Genomic DNA, 21652 nt, shown 5'->3' with positions numbered 1-21652 from the left:
CGCGGTGTTTGTCTACCACGTCTGCTGATAACCACATACTAGATGTATTTTGAGTAGGCTTGTGCGAATAGTAAATTTTAGGTTCGAAGCGAATAGTGATTTTGGTCGAATAATTTCGAATTGAATTCGAATAGTATATATCACATATGATTAAGAAAAATGAGCATATTTGTCATGACCAAACCAACCTGCACGTCTTTTTTTTAATTGTAACAAGGCATGTGCAAATGTCATTCTTTTTGGTTCAAAGGAAGTGGAAGCAACTTTAAAGGGGTTATGAACCACTTTTCCAAGTAATGATCTAATGACCTCAGTATCGGAGTACTGCCTCCCGAATCGATTGCCGCAAACATTTCTCGAATCCGTCAAGAACGAGCGGAGTTACGGGGGTTTGGCGAACGCTCTCAGCACTTTCTCTCTTTTTTCATGCTGACGAGTGCACTGGAAGCTACACGGGGGAGAGAAGTTACGTCAGCGCACATCATAAAACGCGATTGCTCTCCCGCTGTGATTAGCGTGCGCGAGTGCGGCTATTGTGTACTGAGGAGTGCGGCGCCGGCAAGTGGCGGCACCCCATGGCAAGAAGCGCATCTGATCCGAACGCCGCTTTCGATTTATGTTGGCTATAGGCCAATGAGGATGCTATGTCTTTTGCGACATGGAGATGCAGATCGCGACGTCAACAGGCAGACCGGCGAGAGTGAGAACCGGCCTCTGTTTGAAAAGAGGGCGCCTGAGAAAACAGCAACTTCGCGTTCCGCTTGTAGCCTTTACGCGGCGCGCACGACTGCAATATTTGGCAGAGCAGTTCATAGCCGTGTCAGCTTTCCGCAGGATGTGTTTTTTCAACAAGCCCAGGGGTGCTTCATGACCCCTTTAAATAGTAGCAGGATTTGGCTTTTGGTAGAATGCAAATGATAACCTGTAAAATATGTTACGTTTTAAAATTTACTATACTTGGAGCATATAAGCCGGTATAACAAGTTTTTAAACTTAAAAAATGATGAATCGATGTGAGGGTAATATGTTCATTTAACCTTGAAGTGGGGCTTCACGGCAGCGCGGATTTTTCCTGGAAAGGTGTATTCACGGTATAGCACCCCTCCACTGCAGTGAAACCACCTTTGCAGGAACTTACTAGCGGACAGTGCGGATTTTTCCTGGAAAGGTGTATTCACGGTATAGCACCCCTCCACTGCAGTGAAACCATCTTTACAGGGGGGTTATAAGCGGACTAATATACAACTATTTGTTCATTTCGAATACTTCGTAATTTTCAATAATTTAAATTCGAATACCGTATTATTCGTTCGCATATTCGAAGTGCTCGAATATTCGCACAAGCCTAATTTCGAGTGTTATTTCAAGTACAATTTTATTGATCAGTATTCTGTTTATTTGGTAGTGTTGAAAAATAATCGCTGAAGAGTTTATAGAACACTCAACTGCATGAAGCCCCCCCCCCCCTTTTTTTTTTTTGCATTATCGAGTGAAATATGGAGTGCTCCATAAATGTTTTTCTCCATGAGATTTGCAGTGAATCGAAATATTTCTAGCTCTTCATAAGAGCCCCGTAATAATTAATCAGGTGCTTGAATGTAAATGCAACTTGCACCTTCAGTGTATTCCAGGACGTAATACCTGCTCCAAAGTGCTCCGAGATGAAAATTTTTGCTGCTACAAAAATTGCTCCAAATCAGAAGTCCTCGATGGCATCATTGTATATCCATATGTGACTGTAACGATGTTAAGGGCTGGATAAGTTATTAAAGCCTGATTTTATTTCGACAGGCCGTCACCGAAGTGGATCCTGAACCCAGCTGGAGGAGAAGGGGCAACAACGAAGATCCCGACGGCATGGACACGGACTGACTGGCCTTGCCGTACCTCTCCGTTCTGTCAAAGGAGCTTGGCGAAAAAGAGAAAAGAAAGGAAAAACCGTTGCATTGTGATAGACTGTGGTTTTGTACACAAGGTTCTGCGTGTGCATGTATGGCGTTTGATAATGAAGAAGTCCTCATCATAACAACTAAGTGTAAAGAGGGAGGGAGCTTTTCTAGACCTACGCTTGGGAAGTGCTAACGGGCTATGGTGCCAAACGCACCTTGTTTTGGTATAGAGAAGTGTTGGAAGTGCAAGGAGATGCCTGAACAGCCGAGTAGACGTTATTTATGAACATCTAGTCCATACCACTGACCGTATATTTTGTCGGCGAGATTAACGGGGTGCAAGTCGTCTGGGAAGGGCCAAGGGGGTGTGGCAAGCATGTCCCGTTCCCCCAGCTGTGCATATATGTATCTATAATCTGTAATTGCACTTCGAAAAGGGCTCTAGCTTTTTTTTCTTTTTCAAGTGTACAGTTACGAGCGTGCGTTTAACCTTTGTGGATTGTATTTGAAGCTGAATAAATTGATTGATTTCGATCTGTCTGTTCTGTTTGTCCAAACGTTTTAAGAGCACCCTCTTGCCCGCTTTTCGGTTCACTCAAACACTAAGCAATACTGCACTGACCAGGAACTTCTAGAAGGCACTCTTCACTGCAGAAGCTACCATTAGTTTTGTAGCGCGTGGCTTTTAAAGAAGTCCTGAAGCACTTTTTCAAGTAATCGTTGAATGAGCTCAGTATCGAAGTTTTTTGCCTCACGAATAGATTGCTGGAAATGTTTTTCGAATCCATCAAGTACGAGAGGTTACAACACTCTTTTTACAGCAGAGCTGTTATGGTCGACGTTTGCCGTGTGTCGTAGATTGGAAATTATCATGAACCGGCACGTGCTCTCTTCATCCTGTTCTGCTTCGCTCTCGGAACATGTGCACCGATTTGTCCGGCGAGGGATGCAATAACTCTGACGGTCGAGAGAACGAATGCAGAGAGAGAGAGAGAACGAAAAAAATTCTTGGCGAGGCAGTACTCGAACCCGCATCTCCACGATCCGATGGCGAGCGTCGTAACCACTCGGCTATCCAGGCACCCTAGCGGAGCATAGCATAGCCTTGTATAGCATAGTATAGCAAGAGGGTGGGAAAGGAAAGTGAGTGTGATGAGGGATGAACGAGTACAGAGAGAGAGAAAGATAGAAATAGAAAGAGTGAAAAAGATAGAAGACGAGAGCACGACTACAGACACAGACTCAAAAAGAAATTTTTTTTTACGAGCAAGTATAGCCATTTATACTATAGTATAGCAAGGGGTGGGAAAGAAAGAAACTGACGACATGAGCCAGCTCCTGAGTGTTCTTGCAAACTATCAGTGCTATGAAATATGTGACATTGTCGAACCCCTGTCGTTTTGGATACTTCACAATGTCCAGTGGCCAGTGCTTTCTCGCTACGCGCTGCGTCTTCTGGCGCTTCCTGTTTTTAGCGCTAACGTTGAAGGGGTATTTTCAAAGCTGAGAGTCGTCAATCGAAAGGAGTGCGCTTCGATCACTGACAGCAACCTCGCAAAGTATGTTTGCATGTTTTACAATAAGCTTTAAGCTAAGGTTGTTTATGCACAAATGCAGATGTTTTGTGTTCAAGCATTTGGCTTGTGCATATATGTTTTTGTGCATTCAAACCTTCTATAAAAAAATAAAATGTGCTTCGTGTCTTTCGATGTTTTAGTATTCAGATATGAATTGATCTAAGATTTTCCGGTTTTGAGAACAATGCGAAACTCCGAATTTCGGAGAATTGGGGATTTATGAGAAATAAACTCTGATAAACGCCAAATTTCCACCAAAAATATCGCCGATTTTCAAGAAATATACTCCGAAAACACGGAGCCCTAGATATATTGAAAGGAATGGGCATAGGCGACGACTGCATACAGCTTTTGAGGGAGATATACCGAGAAAATACAGTTTGCATAGAATGGGAAGGAATGAGTAGCAAAGAGAACGTTGATATTAGCAAGGGGCTGAGACAGGGATGTCCTTTGTCCCCGCTGTTATTCATGCTGTACATGGTGAGTATTGGAAAAGCCCTAGAAAATAGCAACATTGGTTTAAATCTGTCTGACAAACAGGGCGGCGTGATGATCGATTGAGCAGAAGCTTCCAGGTTTATTTTATGCGGACGATATTGTCTTATTTGCGGAGAGTCGAGATGATATACAGCGGCTGGAAATAATATGCGGAAGGGAAGGTGAAGCTCTTGGATTAGAATTTAGTGTAACGAAGTGTGGATTGATGGTATTCAATGAACTCTGTGATCAGACGGTGTCAATACAAGGCCAAGGAATACCGAAGGTAAGCGAATACAAGTACCTCGGAGTATGGGTAAATGAGAGTGATAGATACATGGAGGTACAGGAAAAAGCCTCGGCAGCAAAAGGAAAGAGGAATGCTGCAATAATGAAGCACAGAGCGTTGTGGGGATACAATAGGTACGAGGTGCTTTGAGGTCTGTGGAAAGGTGTAATGGTTCCAGGGATTACTTTTGGCAACTCAGTGGTGTACATGAGGGCAGAGGTGCAATCGGGCATGGATGTAAATCAAAGGACTGTGGGACGTCTCGCGTTGGGTGCTCACGGGAAGACGACAAATGAGGCTTTAAAGGGCGATACAGGATGGGCAGGTTTTGAGGCGAGGGAAGCTTAGAGCAAAATAAGGTTCGAAGAAAGGCTAAGGAATATGAAGGAGAGTAGATGGGCAGAGAAAGTGTTCCGTTATTTGTATAGGAAGAGCGTGGACACACAGTGGAGGAAAAGAACTAGTAGGCTCACTAGTAAAAAAGCATGCGGCTGGTAGTGTAAGCAGTATGCCAACAACGAGCGTTAAGCGAAAAGTCAGAGACGGGGAGAGGATTTACTGGACGGCAGCTATGGAGAAAAAAAACCGGCTCTGAGTAACTGCCGAAAGGGCAAGAGTGAAATAAGGAGGGAGGCATTTTACGATAATTCAAGGGGAAGCGCTTTACTGTTTGAAGCGAGATCGGGTTGCCTTAGAACGCGTACTTATAAAGCGAGATTCAGTAAAGAAGAAGAACATTGCACGTGCTGCGGGGAAGATAAGGAAACGGCGGAGCATGTTCTGATTAAATGTGGAGACATCCACCCAGGTGTACGTTTGGGCACGAGCCGACATGAAGCCTAGGTCTTCAGACAGAAAGGACAATAATAAATATTGAAAAAAAAATAAGGACATTCTGCCGTAAAGGGCAGACTACTGGGCTGTGAATTTACGTTTTTTTTTTCCTGTAATAAGATAGATTTAATTGAAGTAGAGACACTAGGCCAAGATTGAGAAAAAGAAGATGTGAAGGGAATTTATTTTTTATTTTTTTTTTTTGGTCGAGCCTGGTGGCACACTTGTCACCACCCGGTTATAAAGGAGATGCTCGATCATAGCACCCATCCATCCATTTAGCTTAATTTCTCGGTAAGTAGGGCACTGCTGTTGACAATATTGCCGTTTTAAACTCATACATTGAGCTTTCACTCTGAAATAAATTGTTATTTTCCTTTAGTGTCCCTTTAACATACGTGTATGTCAATTGCTCTCCAGACACAAAAAGTCTCATGGATGTCCAAAACGTTCATATATCGTTTTCAGTATTTTGTGTATCTTTTTGCCGCTACCTAGAAACTAGTGTGTGCCTTTCTTCCCTTCGTCCTTGTATTTTCGCGCCCACATCCAAGCAGCATGACAGAACAACAAGCCCGCATCGCTACCCTCTAGAAACTAAAAATTTCGTCCTGGACTAACCATGAGAACAACGGAAATACCTCACAAGTGACGTCATGGACGCAGGTACAATCAACGTTGGTACAATGTACTGGTGCTCCAACATGGCGGCTTAGATGACGTCAGTGCAGCATAATCACGTGGCGGTCAACCTGGTTCAAACGTTTTTTTTTTGTTTTTTTTTTGCCTGTGCATGAATAACAAAAAAACCAGCGGGCGATGTACTGTTAACACTAACGTAACATCACAAACTTCGTATCCCAATCACACCATGTTGGTGCGCCAATGTGGCTGTTACGGTGACGTCAGTGCAACGTAAAAAAAAAAAAATCGCTGAATTTGCATTCGGCCATGTGGGTGCGCGTTGTTCAAGCCTTGTGACCGCATTTCAGAAGCGCGAAAAGTTGGGCCGGTTAGTTCATGTTTAGGTCACGTTGTAAGTCCGGCGATGGTGTGTGCTTGAATGTGCCTTCTTCTTCGTCCTTGTTTTTTTAGTTTCGCTGGTTTCCTCGCTCCTAAACGTGACCGCAGTTAAAACCTGCATTGTAGAAATCATGGACTCGCTTATCTAATGATCTCTCTTGAGCGTCTCCGAATCAGACGTGATTTCGTTAGCGGCCACAAACGATGTAGAAAAGTCATGCGCAGCACAAAACGGAGCTGCACAAGGCGGTACCAGCGGTACCAACACTTAACACATTTGAAATACGCGGTTTTCTTGACAGCGCCGCCTTGGTCCAAGCGAAGTAGTTAACAATATAAGTACGTGGCCTCCGAGACAATAAAACTAAGCAGCACTAAAGAGAGGCAATGTTAATAATGAAAAGTCGCTTGCCTTAAAAAATACAAAGCAAGTTCTCTAGATTTGCGCAATGTTTTCTGGCACATGATGCCATACTTTTCTTTTTCCTCAAAACAATGCTTAAAACATGGTAAGCAGCGCTACTGTGGCCATTTGTTCGACGTTTGGTGGCGCTAGCTTACGCAGAATTGTCAATACGCAAACAAGTGAGGCCTAAAGTTTATCTGTACATGTTTGAGGTGGTTGCGGTAGCCGCGTGGGGTTAATGTGCGTAGCTGCGCGTTTCGTGAACGGTGAAGTTTGATTTGGACCTGTGCGACACCGTTTTGTGCCGTTCCTGCTCGCTAAAAGACACAATGTCCGATTCGGAGTCGGTCGACACTGATGAAGAGGTAAGCAGGGCCTTCATTTCGTCGTTTAGCCTCTCTCGGTGAAAACACGTGCGCAAGAAGTGTCCAGTGGCCGTTCCGGCTGTACCAGCTGTACGCTTTCAGTGAAATAGCTTGCGTGAGAGTGCTTAGAGGTGCCGTGTCATCGTTGAAGTGGGCGTATCACTTATGTGCCACTGGTGGGAATGAAATATGAATAGTTTCCACAAGACACTGCTTCACTTCATACACAACACCGGTCTTACGGCGCACATCAAAAACACAAGCGATGCACTTGAGTTCCGGGGTTTGTTTTTTCGCCACCGTTGGTGTGTATTGAAACATCAGAATCTGTTCTAAGCCTCTGTTCGGTACAGGTTGCGTCGCTCACTGCTGTGCCAAAGAAGGTTGCAGGTTCGATGCCCGGCCGCGTTCGCGCAGCAAGTATGCGAGCAGCTATTCGCTAGAGTTCAAGAAACTCGTTATCAAAATGATGCAGAGCGATTATCTAATTATCTGTATTACAGTCGCATTGGAAAATTAATCCAAAGAGATTCTGCCATCCAAAATCGTTGGTGGGGAGAGTGAGTTACCTTACTTGTTGATCATACAAGCAGCCCATGTGGAAGCATTTGTGGAAACTTGAAGCCCTGGCTACATCTTTCTAGCAGCTTCTGTCAGTGCTGTCTTGTGAAGAGAGCAGACTCAATATTTAAGATGTGATACTCAAGCAAATGTGGATTGCAGGTTTGTTGTGTGGCTTGTGATGAGTTGTGGTGCTATCCCTCAGACCCTAAATTGCTTTAATATCTGTGCTTCGTTTAACAGTATAGAACTGCAGACAGATATGACACCTGATGTGTAGTTTTGCCCATGCCATGGTCTTAACGCATTTTATTGAACTCGTTCATGTTGCGTAGCGCCAGGATGAAACCTCCGCCATCGACCATGCCCCTTATTTGTAGCTGCTTGTACGTAGCTATGTGGAAATGTCGAATATGATAAACTCGCGCTTAGAAAAACTTCTGAAGGTGCTTACGAAGCAAAGCAGTATCCAGGCAAGTAATTTCGTCGTTATCAAATTTTATAAGGGGCCAAGTGAAACATTTTTTATGTTGTAGAGCAGTGTAGCTTATTTGTTGCCATGGTACCAGGATACGGCATCCTGTGGCTCTGGCCAAATCTCGATTTTTAGTTGTGGTTGCTCCATCACTTTCTTTCTGTTGCAGTTGCAAGAGAAACTTGCAAAGGGTGAATTGAAGCCCGGACTCTACGCCATCGCTCCTCATGTCAAGAAGGAGTTCGTCAACAACACGGTAAGGGAATTCCTTATTTGTAATTAAATGTTGAGAGCTCCTAAATGTGGCACAAAGCTCTGAAGGGTATGCGCATGCATGTGACAACGCTGCTTTGAGGTTCTGACACCAACTTGCCATGATGTCACAGATTTTGATGCCGTTTGCTCTACGCTACTTAACTGTTTATCCGTAAACATTAATTACAGAGTGTTCTATTGGAGGTAATTACTTAACGTTGAAAGATTCGGGAAATATTATTGAGCGGGTTTGGCCAAGATACAAGAAAAAGACTCATTCATGACACTCAGATGCTGACATTCAGGTGGTGCTGACTTCAAAAGTGTAACTTTGATTTTAATTTTTCTCATCTAATAGCGAACCTGAGATCGTGAAATCAGTGACGATGAGAGTTCTCAAAGAATACAAATTTAGCCTTTTGATTCTTCAAAATGTTCATGCTTATAAAGTGTTTAAAAATTGTACGAAGTGCTTAAAAATCATATTAGCTATGTTTCAGGGCAGTAAAGGTTCTCAAAACTCGATAGGTAAAGTATAGATGGCTTACATTGACGTCACTGAAACAGCCATGTTGGAGCACCAGCACGTGGGGACGCGATGCTTGCAATGTCACATTAATGTTGTCAAAACATCACATGTAGGTTCTTACATCATTCACACGCAGAGACGTTCATGCCACATCGTTGTCACATTGACACAACTTGTTTGTCATCAAAGCTGCCATCGTAGAGTTTCAATATATTCAGAAGCTGTGTCCGTGACGTCACGTGCAAGCCATCTATTGGGGTACTGCAAAATACGACGTGGTTCATATTTACCATTAACAGGTCCACTTAGACGACATCCAAGTCTGTGGCTTCGAAGCGAGCTTGTATGGGAATTTCATAATTGATTTGCCAGCTGTCTCATATTTTTTTTTATTTTCATTCTTTCTGTCTCATAATATCTTCCACTGCGAAGAGTGGCTTCTTTTGTTGTTTTTGTCAGTCCACTAGAAGAATTCAGAGCATTTAACAAAGCTTCTATGAGTTACAGATTTCAGCGGCGGTGGCATAATTCAGGAAAAACCCGGCGCTTGCGAGTGTACAGAAACGCGGGTGCACGCAAATAGGCCCTCGAGGGTGTGCCAGTGACATACGTACTTGTATGCACTGTTTTCTAATATCTGATCCTGTCTCAGTCATGGGCTTGTCGGCAATTGGTCATTTCTGATGTAAAAATGTGATGTTTTATCGAGGCCACTTGTCGTTTCACGTTGCCACATTTCATTGTTTCAGGCATGACCGTCGTTCATGCCTGTAGCAACAGAAGTGTTGCGCTATTGGTGACAGTCCAATTCTTGGCATGGAGGAAGGAAAAAAGTTAGGAGGGAGCTTTGTGCAATGCGATAAAAAAAAAATAAAGAAAAGCAGTAGATCAGACACGCCCATGCCAAGCTTCGCTTGCCCCCCCCTCCCCCTTTCCCATTTCTCGATAGAGGAAGGGCCCCTGAGTTTTTTTTCTCCGACTTTGCTATTTCAGGCAGCGCTGAAGCAGAAGCTCGCCGAAATGGAGCTCGACTTGGAGTGGGTTGAGACTCTCACTATGGTTAACGGGTTGGCGCCCCTGACGCCCGAGCTGTCGGAGCAGTTTGGCGACATGGAGCTGAAAAAGAACCGCAAGGGCGACGTGGTCAGGGGTGCCGCTGAGGACGCCGTGCACCACGACTTCAAACGTGAAATGGCATTGTAAGTGCCCTCTCTCTCTCCACTCTCTGTGAAGGCGTAGTGCTCATTCCAGGTTGGCAACTCTTTAACGTGAGATGGTTGCCAGTAATGTAGAACTCGTGTTGCTTGGTGCCATAATCACAGTGCCATAGTTCTCCAAGCGCACCCAACTTAACCTAACCTAGCCTAGTGCAGTGTAGAGTTCGACATTGTAAATTAACATAAGCTAAATTTCACGAGTTATTTTGACTAATTTTTGCTGACTCTTGGAAATTATGTGCTGTGCAATGTTCAATGCCAAAGTTACGTGATATTTCTCTGTCACAGGATTGTCGTGGGACCATGGCACAAAGACATGTCACGGTTGTTAAATGTCATCTTGCTGTTTGTCTTTATGGCATGACTTAAATGTATTTCAAACTAAACCACTAGAATACTGGTGTAATTTCCACATTTTTGTCTCATAATTGCATGAATCTTTACTTTTGTGTCAGTAAGCCACAAGTATATATCCAATAGCGTAGGTTTTAAAGTTTGTACTGTGCCATCGAGGTCAGATTGATGATGGTTTAAATGTTGCCTTACCCCCTTGTCATACGGCCAGCTTTAACCACTGTTACACCCAGCCGCAGTTACCCGATGTCCTCAGGTTTACGGTTACCAGTTACCGTAAACCTGACTGCAGCGCTGCTGTGCATTTGCAGGGTGCACTGTGCATTTTTAGTGAAACTTCTAAAAATTAGAGATTTTTGGTGGTAGCAGCATAGTTCGGAAATGACCCTGTGCTAGCGGGCATACAGAAATGTGGGTATACACAAGTAGGCCTTCGAAGGCACACCAGTCACATGTGTACTTGTATGCACTGTTTTCCAATAATGGATGCTCTCTCGATTGTGGGCTTGTTGGTGATCGGCTGTTTCTGATATTGCAGTCTGATCACTTATTAAGGTGTCATTTCACTGTTGCTTTTCACTCTTGCATTTCATTGTTTCACGCATGACCGTTGTTGTTGCCTGTAGCAACGGAAGTGTTGTGCTGTTAATTGGATGAAGATCCATTTCCCAGCATGGAGATAGGAAAAAGTTAGGAGGGAGCATTGCGCAATGCGATTGAAAGAAAGAAAAGGAAAATAGGTCAGGCATGCACACACCAAGCTTAGCTTGTCCCCATTTTCCCGATTAAGTAAGGGCTCCTAATTTTTATGTTTTAACCGACAGACAGACAATTGGTGTCTGTCTGTCAACACTGATCACTGTTGGCTTCGTAACCATGTTTTCAGCCGCTATTAGCTGTAGCATTCTAGGTTAATTGCAAAGTGAATGGTATGATGAACTGCTCAACAGTCCAGTTTGAGACTACCATCACTGTGGTTTTCCCTCGTTAGTACACGACAGTGATTACCGTGTGGCCTGATGAGGCTTGTGCAGTGTGCTAGTGTTTGCCAGGCTGGTGTGACTGAACAGCAGCACCTTCCAGCAGACAGATGGAGGAATACTGAAGGCACTACACTGTTTCATTGAACAAAGTGGCCATTAGGATAACGAATTCTGGGCAATGTTAGCCGTGCACCCAGCAATTCTTCAGCAGCGTCATATTCGGTAACTTTTATCTACTAAAAGAAATCGATGCAGCGGAAGAGCAGTGACAATGCACTGAGAAACTGTGTAGCTGGTTCATGGAAAATAATTTCGCGGCTTTGCTCCTGCGAATGACGATCGTGGGCATGACTGCAAGGGAACTCGTGGTAGAAACTGCAGTGCCACACCTGCACAACAGTGAATTTAAGACTCACTTTAGAATGACTCGCACGCTTTTGGGAAGATCTTTCGCTGGGAGTTGAGCAGCAGGCATCGAAGATGGGGGCCGCCATGTTGTCGGTTACGGCTTACCTCAGTTTGCGACAATCATGTTTACCTCAGTTTCTGAGGTGCCCTACCTCAGTTTGCGACAGCCATGGTTAGCGCAAAAAGTACGGCTAGGGTTATCATGTGTTTGGATGTGTAACTGCGGTTAGCCTTAACTGCCATCAAATTTAACTGTCCAAGAGAGTTACTTGTTGGGTGAGTTGGTGCATGGTTAATGGTTAAGCCACCTCTGTGTCACTGTCTCTGCTTCCTGCCTCTCGGCTTTTTCTTATTTCTGCGTTTTAGTGGCTTTTTTCGAGTGTAAACTTAGCTGTGGTTAGACTACCTGTGGAACAACGGTACTAGAGAGTCATTTTTGCCTTTAGCAGTTTAGTTCTCCTGTCATAGCGTTTGCATTAAAGTATTATTTTTCTGATGAAACTTTTTTGTACTTTGGACCACAAGTCTGATGGTTGGCCAAGGCAGCAACTTTTGTCTTTTGCTCTGCCTTGCTGGTTCACTGTCTGCTTGTGCTGCGTCACCTGTTACCTCTTCTACAATGCTTGTAGTGTTTCTAGGTAAAGTACTGTGGGTAGGCATTCTGGGGCTGTATTCTGAAATGATCGCGAAAGGTGACAATCACCAAATTGTCACTTTTGGCACGTGCTGATTGGCTATTGAGCAAAACCGGAAAAGTGATGGTGTCATCTAGTATTTCTGTCAACGTCACGGTGCTCTTGACATGCCTGGAATAAATTTACACACCTCATCACCATTGGTTGGTGGTGAAGTCTAGCATTTTAGTGACACAGACGGTAACTTCTAGTATTGAATCCCTGGCGGATGTATGCAACATTTTTATGCTGAAGCTTTCAAAGAACATTACCTGGGTGTGTTTTCAGTAATCGTTGTTTTGGGAGCGCATGTTTTCTATGGTTTGAACATGCCAGCAGCATGAAATGTGCGTTGCTCACGTGCGCTTCAACCTGTTGATATGTTGAGACGTTGCTGCGGTGGCACACCACAGCTGAATTCTTTGAGTAAGCCGTGTTAAACACCCAACAAAAATACATTTCACACAAGGTTGCATTCTTTAAATATTATACTGCACTTTAAAAAATTACACAAGCAATGTTGAAAGCACATTGAACACTTCCTGTGTCTGAAGTAGCCAGAGCCAAGCCTATAGCTGCTTCGTAGAAGCCGGTACACTTGAAAACGCGACACTCGGTACACTCTGCGCTCGTACAATGTGCTTGTTCTTGTGTTGCGAGACGTTCGGTATCATGAACATCCAGTGCAGTGATGTTGTCACGGGAAAGCAGTTGATTCAGTCATTGAACATGTCAGACCACATAGGCAAGGCGACACTTGCGTTTCACAGTCATTTCAGAATACGGCCCCTGTTTGTCAATTGGTCTCATTGAGGTTTCCTCCTCGCAGCTACCGCCAGGCTCAGGCAGCTGTGCTGGAGGGCATTCCACGCCTCCACGAGTTGGGCGTCGTGACAAAGAGGCCCGAGGACTACTTTGCCCAGATGGCCAAGGCAGACACGCACATGACGAAGGTGCGCGAGAAGCTGCTGTCCAAGAAGGTGGCCCTGGAACGCTCTGAGAAGGCTCGCAAGATGCGAGAGCTCAAGAAGTTTGGCAAGAAGGTGAGTGCGGCTGCCCCACCAGTCGAGCGGAGGCTGGACAACATCCTTGCATTTTTTAGAGTGTCAGAGGGTTTCTGGACAGCACTTCAGAGGGACACTACAGTGAAGCATTGAATTGGTTTCGATTGATATATTGGTCTCTGAAAACTCAAATCGGGTTAACCTCATAGGCGTAATAATGAGGAGAAAATCGTGGTCAAATTTTTATTTTTATATTTAGCGCCACGCATGACATCACAGATTTTGAAGTGTATTTTTCATATTTTGGCAACATTGGCGCAACAAATTTGCGTGAAACTTGGTATGCTAAGTCTCTGGCCGAATCAGAGGTCAATGTGCTTCATTTATACCAATTATGAACTATGTATGCTCTACTAGATGCCGTCAAAATCTATGACATCACGATGATTGGTGCGGAAATTTCAAGGTGGCGTCGCCACTCACATTTTCTTCTTGCGTGTTTTCTTGCTTACCATGCGTCCTCTCGAAGCAATCGTGGTGATTTCGTTATTGTAAAAGGGTAATTTACTACTAGAAAAATTTTTTTCTTTTTAAGGCCCTTTTAAACTTCTCGAGAAAGCGCATTCTGTGGATGGAGCTGCAAAAGTTTCGGCCAGGTTTTGTCATTGCAGTCACATTCACAAGGCATGTATAAAACATGCTTGTGCCATTGGTGCCAAAGTCATTGCCTTCGCACTGCTGCAATGTCAACAGCACGTGCTCAGCAGCTGTGTCTCAGTTTGCTGATAAGACCAATAGATGTATGTGACCAAGAAGTTCAGTGCTTTTCACTGTTTCACTGGGCAGAGCCAGGGGCCCAGCATCAGTGTTAAAGTTAAGGGGCCTTGGTCGAGCTTACCTAAATTATATTGATATTGTTGTCACTTGTCTTTATATGCTAGGCACTCGAGCCATACGTGCTCTACAAACTCAACAGCACTACTGGAAATGCCATGCCCTCAAATTGATGCCTGCTTTCTGCACCAAATGGCACACGTTGAAAAAGAAAATGCGTATGCAGCTGCTATTTGACACTTGAAAGGAAAGCTCTCTGTTTAGCAGGTTGTTGCACGATCTTTGTCCTGCTGCTAAATTTTTCTCATGGGCATGCTAATTGACATACCATTGGTTATAACAGGTTCAAGTCGAGGTGTTGCAGCAGCGGCAGAAAGAGAAGCGAGAAATGATGGAGAACTTGAAGAAGTTCAAGAAAGGTACGTAGGCCTTTTCCTCCCGAGCTTGATCTCTAGGAACTGTCGATGGGAATTTGAGACATACGAAATCCCTTGTACCGGTCATTCCATTGTGGAGGTGTTTGTATGTGATCTGATGTAATCATCTCATCCACATGTTGTGGTTGTACAGTACAAAATAGCTTTTCTGTATAAAGTGTTGCATGTCGGAAAACGATTGTGTCAGGAAACGTGAAGTGGGAGACTTCTACAACTGTACTCCTTTCGTTAAGGGGAGACACTGGTCTCGAAACGAAAAGTTTTATTATTGGAGATATTGTAATGAAATTGGGTGTGTATATGTATTTCTTCCTCCTGTTTTCAAAAATATAATTAGTTTTCATGTACTTCAATTAGTTATCAAATTGTGAGAGCATAAGTGAAATCTAATTAGGTAATTTCTTACGGGTCATTAAGACACTTTCCCTCAGTATTTTTAGGTTCTGTTTAAGATGCAGCTGTAGCCAAAGACCTGCCATGTGGAGCTATGCTATTTATATTGTCACTGAGATATATCATCATATAAGAACTTTCAATTGTATTGACATTGTGTAATCTTGAAATGCAATTAGCTCACATTATTGTTCACAAAATTTCATATGTTCATCTTAGCCACAAAAAAATAGCATATCTCCACAGTCCTATTTCTTACGAATTCAACGGTATAAAATTTATCAAAATTACCTTACAAAAACATAATGAAAAGATCCGTAAGGCTGGTCAAGTTGGCAAAAAATGTGAAGCTGAGAAAATCGCGTTTGAAGATTGACACGCACTGTATAAATTTCTAAAAGGAACCTTTAACCATAAATTTTATTCACATGTTCCCCATCTGTTTCCCTTCAAAACAAAACAGAAAGTGTCTTGTTCCACCCAAGGAATCATATCTAAAAAAATTTTCCAATGTGCAAAGCATGATCAAAACCCCACCATGACAAGCGGCTGGGGGGTTCTGGAAAAGCCATGGGGTATGAGGCTCAAGCGACTGGCTGCTCATGTCTTTTCAGTCTTTAGGAAGAACCTTCTAGATGTTAGGCAGCATGTTACCCTGGGTAATAGGTTGCTATGCTTGAGAGAATACCTTCAAAGTAGTCCAGGACTGTAATCTTCAGTTGCACCCGTTTTGTGTCTCCTTGCAAGAGTCTTTTTTGTGTTGGTGCTCTTCAGATGAGTTGCATTTGCCTTGCGTAAACGCAGAGAGTCTTTTTCTAGGCTGTGGTCCCAGGGCACAGCCGAGACAAAAGTTTGAGTAAACAACATGGTCAATTACAAGGCCAGTGTAGAGCTCAATGATGCAGCCCACACCTATGTGTGAGCTCCGACCTCGCGTCATCCATGAGCCGTCGAACACAACATCGATGTTCCCTATGGGGTTCAGGAAGTCTGTATACAGCTCTTTTATTACTGCCACACTAGCAGCTTCACTTTCAGTCGCTGTGTTTTCGCAGGCTTTCACTAAACTTTTTAGGTGTCCCTGAAACGTCTTGTGGTGCAAGCCTCGGTGCGAAAGGTTCATACACGCACAAAAGTCCGAAAGGGCAGTAACACCTTTGCCTATCATCTGTATCCCCTTCATGGCCCTCATGTTGACTTCGAAGGGAGTGATGGTGGCAGTTCCGCTCACTCTCGGAGAAGAAAATTGCTTCTTCTCGAAATCACAACTGCTGCAAGAAAAAATAAGCTTTACCGCAAGGCCGTACTCCTTGTCCGTTGCCTTCCTCACGCTGAGACTTTTTGCGTCGCATTTGTCGCACTTCGCTTGTGCAAAAAAGTTATTCAAAACTTTCATATCGACGAGCAAAAAATCGGTCCCGGCGTCACCGGTCTGGCACTCCGCGCTTACTCCAAGAAGGTCGAACTTGCGCTGGGTAGCCGACTTTCCAGACAGAACGGTCTTCGTTTGCGCCGATCTCTCAACTCGCTGCGCCTGCTCCGCCGTTGAGTAGTACGCGGCATCAACCCGAAGTGTTTCGCTAGTCGAACTTGGTCCCACGGTGTCGTCAGTTGAAGTTCCCGGCAGGTCCAAAGGGTCCGGCCGCGACTCCAACTCCGCTGCCGACGGTGCACTTGTAGCCGGCGCCTTCTTGTTCCAAGCCCGTTTTTTACGGCTTCCAAAAGCTCGTTGCGTCGATGGTTTCAGACGAGAGTCTCCAGGCATCTCGATCGCGTGGAAAAACTACCGGCACAAAGTAGAGACACGGTCCGTCGAGAAACACGCACGATCGCAAAAGCAGGCGCACACAAACGGACAGCCACGGCGGAGAACCAAACACAAAGAAAAAAAAAATGACGTGTCGGTCGCGCCAGCCAATGGGAGACTCGGAAAGGCGCGCTTGAAAAGCGCGCCGCGTGAGAGCCAATCAGTGGCCTGGAAACGACCTTCAGAAAACCCGCGACGGCGGCCGTTCTGCTTGAGCGACGCCATTTTGAGATGGCGCAAAATGTGCACAAAGAAAACAGCTTCAAATCTAGCCCAAGATGGCGGCGCTCGGCCCGCTGCAACGCTCATGGCGCGCGCGGGAAGTTCGAACAAATTTCGTTCTTTTGGGGACATTTTAGTGCTGCCGGGGTGCTTTGAAAGCCGATTTTATCGCGTTTCCCGACCGAAATTAGCGTTAGCAATTTGAGAGTAGGTGCTCAGAAGTACAAACGCCTCGAAAATAAGCTTTGCGAAAAATCGATTTTTTGACCATTTTTGACCGTTCCAAGACCCGCGTCTCCCCTTAAAGGATGCACATTTGGGTGAGTTGGCAATCGTACATCTTGTCAAGGAACAGCGCGGATGTAAAACAAAGACACACGGAGAAGGAAACGGTGCTCGCCTTGTGTGTTTCCTCCTCCTTGTGTCTTTGTTTTACATCTGGGCTGTTCCTTGACAAGATGTACTACATTTTTAGCGTCTGTAGCATTGCCTGTTTAGCGTGAACTGGTGTGTGAAAGCGTGTGACGCTGTACACCATGGTCGTGTACGAAAGGGAGTGTGCGAGCACGTGGCTTGCATGCTGCACCAGCTGCTTGTAGCACTGACAACAGGCCACAAGAAAGCATTTACTTGATTGCTGCATCATCTTTGATTGTACAGAACCAGCCGTGAGAAAATGACGCGGTAGAGCCGGCACTCGCTGTCTGCTATTCCTCGGTCACCTGCAGTTGGTTCATGGCTTAGTTGCGGTTACTTCGTGTAGGAATTATGTTAGACAAAGTTTTCGGGGCATTTACTGATGGAATTTTTAGTGACAAATGGCAACCAGAGTTTGAATAGAGAGGGCTTTGCTCTATGCGAAATCGCCCTGAATCGGGCGCGGTTTTATTCATGCGAACTGGGCAGGCAGGGATTGAGAGCTGCATGCTACCGAAAATGCACTACACTCACACCTCATTATAACAGTCACAGCTGCCACGAAAATAACTTTGTTATATCCGAAAGTTCGTTATAAACATTTATTTGTAACACTAGCTTTGAGAAGACTATTCTTCATTTACTTCGTTATAACCGATAATTCGTTATATCTGTGTTCATTATATCGAGGTTTGAGAGTAGTACGTCTTAGCTGCAGTATGTAAGCACTTCCACGGGCCCAGTGCACTTGCGAAGTGAGCAGCTCTTCCTAGCAACAGACGCTGCCGTGTAAGCACTGCCTTTTGTGCAACCTTCCTTAGGAGCGGTAGAGTCTGCTTATCCGTTTGTTGGCAATGCCTGGTTATTTAGCCACTGATAGAGGAAGCCACATGCAGATGTGCTTCCTCTTGCTTATGTTTTCCAGTGCTCTAAGCAGCCTCCACAGAGCGCAGGCCACGTGCTTGCTTGTTACCTTTCGTAAAGGAGTTTTCTGTATGTTGTGCTTGTGTAATGTCTGGTACCTCTAAATATAGTACCTGACATCATTTCCTTATTTTCTACTTACTATTTCAGGCCATGGCTCCTTGGATTTCTTAGAAAACAGCGGGAGGCAAAAAGGCCCGAAACCGGGTGCTAGTGGCAACCAGCCGGGACGGGGCAAGGGCCTCACAAAGTGAGTCACCAGTCCAGGCATTCCAGTCTAGTGATTCACATCTTGCAAAGTGCGGTGTTTGATCGTGGCATGTGCAAACAGAACTAACATATGTTACACAAGACACAAGCTGCCTCTTAGTAAACAAATGGGTGGAGTGTATTGTACTGGCAAGAGAAAGTAGCAGATGGCCATGCTGACACATGTGTTCTTCATCACTGTTTGCCACTTCAGGCAACAATTTTCACTGAGTAGCTTTTGAAGTCCTGCCTGGTAAAGTGTCATACGAAGCCCGGGATTGGACACTGTTAAGTTGCTCATTGCAAGCTGGTTGATTTCTCACTTGTGCAGTTTTCCAATAGTGAGAAAAGGGCTAGGGTAGAGGAAAAGCTCATGCGCTTCTTTATTTCCTCTTCTAGGATGACATTCGAATCGTGAGCATCAAAAGAGATGTTTTCGGAAGGCATACTTTCGGAATTTCGCAGATGTTTTGCTTAATTTGCCAGTTTTTGTTGCCCTTGCAGAATGCTATGGCAATGGCAATGCATCTTTATCATTCCACACGCTATAACTTGTGCATGAGGCAAAGGGGATAAAAAAACGTAACATACATTGCAGCCTCAACTCACTGACGGTCTTCAATGGGACCGACACCATTTTTTGAAGCTTTACTCTGCCATACAGATCTTCTGTATATGGAGACGGCTCTGAGCAGGTGTGAAACCCAGCAAATGCTGATAAGATACTATGTTATTTTGACACTAAAGTCAATTTTCCCATGGCGCATATCTACTGACATCGACACTAGCTTGACATCAGGCTACAGTACAAATTATGATGACATCACGCAGCAGTCTGGCTAGTTGTGATGACATCACGTGCCAAAACTTCCAAAATGGCCACTTGTGTGTCACCAAGGGAGCCACAGGGTGAGTGGCCGTGGAAACGTCATGATATCTTGTGCAAGCACGTCACGGGAAGCTCATACTATGCTGTGTTGTGATGTCAGGTTACAGTAGGAACCGAAAGTAGCTTTTAAAAACATACTGTAATTACTTTTTCAGAGCGCACGCACGATTAGCAGTACACTTTCTACGCTCTTCCAGGCTTGGCCTTTCATTTGACGCAAGAAAACGACAACTGAAAATTTTTGTGTCGGTACCCCTTTAATATACAGTATAACTTCTTAACATGAGAGTTAGGGCCAGTTGGTAGTTCGTCTTGTGTTCGAGCATTCACGCACTGTTGAAATTTCTTTCAAGTATAACCTCATTACAACAGACCTTCATAGTGAAGAGGATTTTAGTCTGTTGTAAAGGGAGTATGTAAAATCCAAGTACTGTTACAACAGACTTTTATGTAAACGCTGAATGGGTCTCTGTTATAACCGGAGAGAATTACGAATCACAAACATGGTCAAAGAATGGATTTATTCTTAACGGGGGACCGAAAAATAAATGAGATTTTTGGAAAATCGCATTTTCAGTTTCTGTAGCCCCTTTTCTATCTGATTCCAAAATAGCTTCACTGAAAACTACGTAGAATTGCTGTAAAAACTTTTTTGTGTCTGCCAACATGCCGAAAATTGTGGAAATAGCAAAAAAACCAACAAAAAACAAAAAGTCATTTTTCAAAATTTTAGCTCGGCAACGGTGCAACCCGGTGCCACCATTCTGGGCTTGTTGTAACGAGCATTTCTCCGTGTTCTAGTTCTCTGTTTCAGCTAGCTCCTCCATTCAGTAACAAGCATACAAAAAGGACATGGTTGAAGTTCAATTCGAAGCCTCCGATTGGCTGCTTCCGCCGTGTTGCTCCAGCACCCTCCTGTTGGTTTTATTGAATAAGAAGTGCGTGTTTCAGAAACATATGTGGCCTTTTTCTTTTTGGCTAAAAGGTAAGTGACGCTGAAGGCTTCCACCTTGTTCTCGTGCCAGGTCGCAGATGAAGCGACAATATAAGGACAAGAAGTACGGCTATGGTGGGCAGCGCAAGCGCTCCAAGTTCAACACGGCCAGCAGCTCGGCGGACGTAGAGGGCTTCAGCCGAAAGAAGCACAACACAGCACCTGGTGCTGGCAAGGTCTGTTTACATTGACTTGCCTTTTTAACATTGTTTGATTAGACTTTTCTATACAGTTGAATGCCGATGAACAAAGAATCGCTTAAACAGAATGGTTGTCTAAATAACACAACTGCTTTGATTTTGGATTTTATTGTGTTTGTGTACTGCTCACCTAGATGTTTCTTAAACTCCTGTTAAATTGGATGTATCTTGCAGTCCCTCCTGGTTGAACTTGAAGAGATTGTACTGTACTGTGTTCACATGATTACATGCACACCCAGTATTCACTGAGATGGAAAACGCTGTGCCTGCCATGCTAAAGAGCATCACCGCTGGAACGTAGAATTGCAGTGCTCTTGATTGCTGATACACTAGTTTTCCATGGTAAGAGAAAGATTGATGGAAACTGTTTAGGAAGGAAAAAGGCTGCGTCGGAGTGAGCATCACATGAATGATATAAGTGTGACGAATGCTTCCTCATGGTAATGAAAATAGTTTCTCGCCAGGTGCAGCTTTTTTGTCTCAACGGTTGACTGTATAGATCTGATAGCACAAGCAAAAAAACTGTGACTATAGTTTTAAGTAGCCAGTGTTTGTGTTCATTACATTTCATGTGATGCAGTTTTTCTTTGTCTTTTGCAGAAGAAGCGCCTTGGGAAGTCAAGGAGAAAAAAGAAATGAGTGCCTTTTTTATTGTTAATAAATGTGTGTAAGGATGAGGTGCTGGCTACCACTGTTCTACGTCCGCTGAAAAGAGCAACACTAGGGAATGCAGAGCATTACAGTGCAGTTCACTTACAACAATACCACATGCACTAACATAATGCTATTGGTTATGATGATGGCAGACTCTTTCCTTACTGCACTATGGAGCATTAATCACAGTGGATCCATTTTTTTGAAGGCCTCGTCATAAATAAATCTCTGTGTACAGACCGCTGTGGGCACCTGGCCAGTAATAGAACTACTCATTACTCTGAATAGAACTACTCTCAGTGGACTCTC

The 21652-nt window shown here is 44.2% G+C and overlaps 2 protein-coding genes across 2 annotated transcripts in view; both read left to right on the top strand.

The window, feature by feature from the left end:
- Positions 1-2430, top strand: part of LOC119405978 (deubiquitinating protein VCPIP1) — a 97557-nt gene extending 95127 nt beyond the window's left edge. Inside the window, exon 16 of the mRNA XM_037672799.2 lies at positions 1792-2430. Within this exon, the coding sequence (XP_037528727.1) occupies positions 1792-1872 (81 nt within the window). The 3' untranslated portion in view covers positions 1873-2430. The remainder of the gene's footprint in view (positions 1-1791) is intronic.
- Positions 2431-6649: 4219 nt separating this feature from the next.
- On the top strand, positions 6650-21364 carry LOC119405977 (probable rRNA-processing protein EBP2). The gene is made up of 8 exons (XM_037672798.2): positions 6650-6863; positions 8069-8155; positions 9677-9882; positions 13149-13362; positions 14501-14576; positions 18508-18607; positions 20521-20665; positions 21290-21364. The coding sequence occupies exons 1-8, from the start codon at positions 6828-6830 to the stop codon at positions 21326-21328; spliced, it is 903 nt and encodes a 300-aa protein (XP_037528726.1). The 5' UTR covers positions 6650-6827; the 3' UTR covers positions 21329-21364.
- Positions 21365-21652: the final 288 nt, after the last annotated feature.

This window comes from Rhipicephalus sanguineus, chromosome 9, assembly GCF_013339695.2.
Source record: "Rhipicephalus sanguineus isolate Rsan-2018 chromosome 9, BIME_Rsan_1.4, whole genome shotgun sequence".
In the NCBI taxonomy this organism is placed as follows: domain Eukaryota; kingdom Metazoa; phylum Arthropoda; class Arachnida; order Ixodida; family Ixodidae; genus Rhipicephalus; species Rhipicephalus sanguineus.
This window is presented reverse-complemented; position numbering and strand designations above follow the sequence as displayed.

Bases quoted from the DNA above. Each gene is read 5' to 3' on its own strand.
- LOC119405977 (XM_037672798.2), top strand. From the start codon at position 6,828: ATGTCCGATTCGGAGTCGGTCGACACTGATGAAGAG. The intron at 9,883-13,148 runs GTAAGTGCCCTC...TCCTCCTCGCAG, and splicing joins TTCAAACGTGAAATGGCATT to CTACCGCCAGGCTCAGGCAG. The intron at 20,666-21,289 runs GTCTGTTTACAT...TGTCTTTTGCAG, and splicing joins CAGCACCTGGTGCTGGCAAG to AAGAAGCGCCTTGGGAAGTC.